Source organism: Mytilus edulis, chromosome 1, assembly GCF_963676685.1.
Source record: "Mytilus edulis chromosome 1, xbMytEdul2.2, whole genome shotgun sequence".
Classification (NCBI taxonomy): domain Eukaryota; kingdom Metazoa; phylum Mollusca; class Bivalvia; order Mytilida; family Mytilidae; genus Mytilus; species Mytilus edulis.
In genome coordinates this window covers 108,734,181-108,741,432 of record NC_092344.1, presented here as the reverse complement: position 1 = coordinate 108,741,432, position 7,252 = coordinate 108,734,181, and the positions used below count along the sequence as shown (strand labels likewise).

Genomic DNA, 7,252 nt, shown 5'->3' with positions numbered 1-7,252 from the left:
AACTATGTCATTATTTCGGATCTACGTATCCGGGATCGTAATCCATGTTGCCCGTTAACATAGGGAACTAGCTATTGTAAAGTTTCTCCGTAAGCTCACTTAGTACTGTCTTTATAACGAAGTCCATTTAATGTTCACATGTTTAATCATATATATATAATCTTTATATAACAGTACATGTATAATAAATATTCTTAATCATAATTTCCAATTAACGTTCGTACATACAACTTGGTACTTCAAGCTACTACTCTCATATATCTGACCAATACATAAAGTTTCTCACAAGATCCAGCTATAAACACATGTTCTTAATTTATGTAAGCAAAGGCATTGATTAATGGTCTTAGATTATTATCTCACCTGGTCCGAAGGGCCAAGTGAGCTTTTCCCATCACTTTGCGTCCGTCGTCCGTCGTCCGTCGTCCGTCGTCTGTCGTCCGTCGTCCGTCGTCGTTAACTTTTACAATAATCTTCTCCTCTGAAACTACTGGGCCAAATTGAACCAAACTTGGCCACAATCATCATTGGGGTATCTAGTTTAAAAATGTGTGGCGTGACCCGGTCAACCAACCAAGATGGCCGCCACAGCTAAAAATAGAACATAGGGGTAAAATGCAGTTTTTGGCTTATAACTCAAAAACCAAAGCATTTAGAGGAAATCTGACATGGGGTAAATATGTTTATCAGGTCAAGATCTATCTGCCCTGAAATTTTCAGATGAATCGGTCAACCCGTTGTTGGGTTGCTGCCCCTGAATTGGTCATTTTGAGGAAATTTTGCTGTTTTTGGTTATTATCTTGAATATTATTATAGATAGAGATAAACTGTAAACAGCAATAATGTTAGGCAAAGTTAGATTTACAAATAAGTCAACATGACCGAAATGGTCAGTTGACCCCTTTAGGCCCTTTATAGTCAATTTTTAACCATTTTTCATAAATCTAAGTAATCTTTTACAAAAATCTTCTCCTCTGAAACTACTGGGCCAAATTAATCCAAACTTGGCCACAATCATCTTTGGGGTATCTAGTTTAAAAATGTGTGGCGTGACCCGGTCAACCAACCAAGATGGCCGCCACGGCTAAAAATAGAACATAGGGGTAAAATGCAGTTTTTGGCTTATAACTCAAAAATCAAATCATTTAGAGGAAATCTGATGAGGGGTAAAAATGTTTATCAGGTCAAGATCTATCTGCCCTGAAATTTTCAGATGAATCGGTCAACCTGTTGTTGGGTTGCTGACCCTGAATTGGTAATTTTGAGGAAATTTTGCCGTTTTTTGTTATTATCTTGAATATTATTATAGATAAAGATAAACTGTAAACAGCAATAATGTTCAGCAAAGTTAGATTTACAAATAAGTCAACATGACGGAAATGGTCAGTTGACCTTTTAAGGAGTTATTGCCCTTTATAGTCAATTTTTAACCATTTTTCATAAATCTAAGTAATCTTTTACAAAAATCTTCTCCTCTGAAACTAATGGGCCAAATTAATCCAAAGTTGGCCACAATCATCTTTTGGGTATCTAGTTTAAAAAATGTGTGGCGTGACCCGGTCAACCAACCAAGATGGCCACCACGGCTAAAAATAGAACATAGGAGTAACATGCAGTTTTTGGCTTATAACTCAAAAACCAAAACATTTAGAGGAAATCTGACAGAAGTACAAATGTTTATCAGGTCAAGTTCTATCTGCCCTGAAATTTTCAGATGAATCGGACAACCTGTTGTTGGGTTGCTGCCCCTGAATTGGTAATTTTAAGGAAATTTTGCTGTTTTTGGTTATTATCTTGAATATTATTATAGATAGAGATAAACTGTAAACAGCAATAATGTTCATCAAAGTAAGATTTACAAATAAGTCAACATGACCGTAATGGTCAGTTGACCCCTTTTGGAGTTATTAATTGCCCTTTATAGTCAATTTTTAACCATTTTTCGTAAATCTTAGTTATCTTTTACAAAAATCTTCTCCTCTGAAACTACTGGGCCAAATTAATTCAAACTTGGCCACAATCATCTTTGAGGTACCTTGTTTAAAAAAATGTGTCCGATGACCTGGCCATCCAACCAAGATGGCCACCACGGCTAAAAATAGAACAGGGGTAAAATGTAGTTTTTTGCTTATAACTCTGAAACCAAATCATTTAGAGGAAATCTGACAAGGAGTTAAATTGTTAATCAAGTCAATATATATCTGCCCTGAAATATTCAAATGAATTGGACAACCGGTTGTTGGGTTGCTGCCCTCCAATTGGTAATTTTTAAAGAAATTTTGCTGTTTTTGGTTATTATCTTGAATACTATTATAGATAGCGATAAACTGTAAACAGCGATAATGTTCATCAAAGTAAGATCTACAAATAAGTCCACATGACCTAAATGGTCAATTGACCCCTTAAGGAGTTATTGCCCTTTATAGTCAATTTTTAACAATTTTCATTAATTTGGTAAATTTATGTAAATTTTTACCAAATATTTTTCTCTGTTACTAATTGGCAAAGTTCATTATAGATATAATTGTAAGAAGCAAGAATGTTCAGTAAAGTAAGAACTTCAAACACATCACCATCACCAAAATACACTTTTGTCATGAATCCATTTGTGTCCTTTGTTTAATATGCACATAGACCAAGGTGAGCGACACAGGCTCTTTAGAGCCTCTAGTTTGGATAAACTTGTAAATGCTATTGCAGTTCAACTGTGCAACTAATGTATCGTATAAAGTGTCACATTAAACAAGATGAAAGATCATTAGACTGATTAAGAACTGACCATCAAATCTTAGATGGAATTGATTACGCCACAGTGTTACAAAATCAACCAATGTCAATTTCAGCATGCATGTTTAGTGAATGTCAAGTCTGAAGCGTAGGACAACTCGTACACTTCTGTTTCAAATTTGACAATGTTTTAATATTTGTTTTTACTGTTATGTTAAAATAGATAATTATTCACCTTGAGCGATGTATTATTGTTCACCATTCGAGATTCCTTTTTGCGAACCCGTCTTTAGCGTAATATGTGATTTTGATATTACTACGCGGGCCTCAAGGGATTACAAATCGAAACTTTGATAAATGCTAAATATGTTAGTTTTTGTCTCTTTCAAAACACAAACAATATACAGAACTAATTGCAGGATAAAGACAATAACTGTTTAGTGTCTTTAAATATCAGCTGTATTTGTACTAGGCTGGAAACAGGTGTAGTAGCTCGCTAAAAGCTCGCATACACCTTGTTTCATAGCCTTGTGCATATACAGCTGATATTTAAAGACAATAAACAGTTATTGTCTATATATATGGAAAAAAATTCTGAGACAAGTGCCTGTGATGGAAGGCCTGTACTATAAGGAAGAAGGAAGAAGGAGAACCAAGAAAAATATCCTGAACAACTGAACAAAATAAAACATAGTAAACTTACACGAGATATAAAGTTTCAAGAAATTCCATCAAGTAATATGGGAGGATATACAGCACAAACAACTATAAAAATATTTAAAAAAAAACCACCAAAGTCCAAAGAGTCAGTGTCTATTGTAGAATTTGTGCAAACTGAAATTTCTGACAATATGCACATGTTGACTTTGTGATGCAACACTTTTCTAGTTTCATTTTATGAGAATCCATATTTGTTCAAGCAGTAACAGCAAACAAATATTTTCAAAAACTTGACAAACATGAACTAGATTTACCTATCTGTTTAATTAGTATGCTTGTTTTGATAAGCATGCACTTTTGTTGTGATAACTACTTACACCTATTCCTGGAACGCCAACATAATTTTACAGGAAAATTGTCGGTAGAAGGAATGCCTGTATGTTGAAGTTCTGGCAAACGGTACGAGAAATCGTGCTGTGTGTACGTCCTCTAGCTACCGATGATGTATTTGTAGCTCCAGCGTTGGTATTGCTACGAGGCCATGTACTATTCTGTACATCATACTGCTTTGCATTTAGCCCTTCTCTCGGCTAGTGGTTGAGATGAGGATACCAATGCCATATCTTACCATCAAGTAAATGTCAATGAAAGTCATCTTGGTCCAAATTATTTTGGCTTAACTTTAAATTTGTTGACAAATCAGTAACAGAAATGTACAGCGTCAATATTAAATCGCAAATTTTGTTGTTGTCAATGATACGAAATGGTCTTTGTTGATGGTAAATAATCCCCCCCCCCCCCGCCATTTTTGTTGAGCCTGCGACTAACAGCAAAAGTAGGTGAGACACTAGGTTCCGCGGAACCATTACGAATTTTTCTTATTCCACTCTTTTCTGGCTCAACAGTGATATTTTTTTACTGAGTATATAATTAAACATTTGCTATACTCCACAGGATCCGAGTTGGATGATTTACACTTTTTACTTATTATCTCATTGAGCCAAAATTCCGCTAATATTTTTTTAAACGATAATAATAAACATAGACGAAAATATGATCGTTAGCTTTTCATGTTCGATGTCATTTGGTCTCTTGTGGAGATCTGTCTCACTGGGATCACACCCCATCTTCTTTGTAATTTTTATTGACGGAAGATACTATAATATGATAGTTCGTGTAACAATATATAGTGATAATCCAATTAAAAGATTAAAGTGAAATGTTTATTTAGACTAATGATCCAATTCTCACCTAATATCAATACAAGGTGTGAATTGCAACCGGCACACGTGCATGTGATCACATGATTTATGGGGAAGCAATACTATTATTTTCATTTTAAGTTTAAGACCTGGTTTAATATATATTAATGCAGTTTAAGCAAGTTGAATTAGTTTGAATAATTTCAACGGGTAATCTTTGACATCATCAACGAGGTATTTTGTATTCGTATATATACATGTATAAATATATATAGTCATTCGTTCTCTTCAATCGATTTTTGTCTAAAATAAAAACAGATAGAAACAACAATATTGTGTACGTGAGTTTAAATAAATCTACGGTACCCCTACGATCCATTCCCCGACAAGGCCCGAATTTTGAATCACAACCATTTTCGATAAAATTCATTTCAATGATCAATATATTATACCTTTCCTATAACAAAATTCATATTTCAAGGAGATTGTTTGAAAACAGTTAAAGAACTTGAATAAATCTGACCGCGGTCTTTTCAAGCAAATTTATGTTATTTAATTTTCCGTTCAGGTCCGAGTTATGACACCCAAATGATATTTTTCATATTATTATTTTTTAATTTTATCATTAAACTGAACTTTTGGTTTCACAAAATCAAAAGTTGAAAGATAACCACTGAATATTAAAAAAGTTATTGAAGTTAGAATTAGTTTGTTTTTAATTTGAAACATTTAAATTTTAACGAAATATGGATATTTACAATTAATAAAATTCCAACTTAAAGAAATTCCATCCAATAATAAAAAAGTTATTGCAATTTGAATAATTTAAGTCGTATATTTTCAGGTCCATTTTCAGGTCTTTAGTGTAACCCCTAAGGGAAGCAACTTTAGTTGTTTTACAAAGGGGCAAATTTGACAGGTCAACGATGCAAAATTAGCAGGTGCCGTCGCAGATGAGATATCTAGACCCGTCTCTATTTATCAGGGAAATGGCTTTTCACAATAATCTTCCTTGCAAAACGCCTTGCTGAATGCCGCTTGTAGCCTTGAGAAATCAAAATTATGGCTTTTGATCCGATCAATTATTTTTATTTCTTTAAAAAAAATATACTATTAACAATTCAAACTCAAACGTTTAATGATACTAATAAAATATTGAAAATGTAAGACACGTTAATAATTAATATATATGTATATACACAATGGTTATTGAATATTTATAGTTTATCTGAAAAGCATTTTCTCTGTTTTAGCATTTTACTTCCTTAATCTGTTTTAATATGACAGCCTCCACGGACAACGATTCCAAAGCTCATTCAAGAAAAGGGAACACTAACATTAATAATATTTTCGTTGATACATCAGGGAGAAATTCTAGTGTTGAAAGCACCAAATCACGTAACAAAAAACAGATAAGTGCACTTTTGATTTGGCCAACAGTGGTCATATTATATACAGTCACCTTTGTGTTTCTGCATGAAGTGAAATATAACAAATATCCAGAGCCTAAATACTCAGCAATCTATGCAGAGAAGGGTCAATTTTTTGAAGATGAAGCACGTAAACATTTGCTGGAACTGTGTAGCTTTGGACCTAAGCCTGCTGGAAGCAATGCAAATGAGGTTCAAACTGTACAATATATTGTTAATCAAATAGATATTATAAGAGAATCAAATCAAGAACATTCACCAGTGAATTCTTTGACAATTGACATTCAAAAAGTCAGTGGATCGTTCCTTTTGAAGAATTTTGTACAGACAAACTATTATTCTGTGTATGAAAATCTTCAGAATGTAGTGGTATTGCTTGAACCACCAAATACATCCAAGTCAAGCCTTCTCATTAACTGTCATTTTGATTCAGTGGTTGACAGCCCAGGTAATATTACAGTAATAACCAGACCTGGGGTAATCAAAACTGTTACCTGTAATTATTACCAATGTTATTTCAACTGATCGGGCGGAGCTTACGTTTTAATTTGCATGAGGACAGTCGATTTGAAAATGTGTGTGATTAAGATGATTGCCATAACAGTTATTACTGATTTCTAATCACCTATCAGTGACCTCAAAGGAATTTACAAAAGAATTACTGGTTAATGCATTGATGAATGTATCCTAAAACACCTGTCTATAGATGGACTGGTTTACTATGAGCGAACTGGATAAACTCCGCCCAGTCAAGTGAAATGAATTGAGTAATACATTTGTAATTAGGATTTGAAAATAATTTAAAGTACAGTAATTAATGTGTAATTAAGTATATTTTTAATTACATGTAATTATAGTTTAACTAATCAAAGAATTCAAATAGAGAAAAATATTCAACGAGTGACCGAACAACACATTAAATCACGAATTCGCGTAACGCATGAGTTAATTATCAGTGTTGTTCGGTCACGAGTTGAATATTTTTCGATATTTGAATTCTTTGATTAGTTATACTTTTAATTACATTGGTAAATGGCTTTTTTTCTGAGATTGAAGTAGAAAATGTAAGGAACTATATCGTTTTTGAAGCATTCACAATTCGTTTTGATCCGACGTCGTGACAACGCTTATTGTTGTATGAAGTCAGAGAAGTGAAATAACAAAGTTTATTTCACATGTGAAATTAATGTAATTCATTGTAACCAATGTAATAAATTACATGTAATTAAAAAT

At 33.3% G+C, this 7,252-nt stretch overlaps 1 protein-coding gene across 4 annotated transcripts in view; it reads left to right on the top strand.

The window, feature by feature from the left end:
• Nucleotides 1–5,464: 5,464 nt before the first annotated feature.
• Nucleotides 5,465–7,252, top strand: part of LOC139517422 (endoplasmic reticulum metallopeptidase 1-like) — a 39,268-nt gene continuing 37,480 nt past the window's right edge. For 3 of the 4 annotated variants that reach the window (XR_011663142.1, XR_011663141.1, XM_071308426.1), the window contains exon 1: nucleotides 5,465–6,467. Coding sequence is in view for 2 of the 4 variants with exons in the window: in XM_071308426.1 (XP_071164527.1) it covers nucleotides 5,870–6,467 (598 nt within the window). In the remaining 2 variants the exon portion in view is untranslated. The remainder of the gene's footprint in view (nucleotides 6,468–7,252) is intronic. The other variant, XM_071308435.1, reaches the window with a different exon arrangement.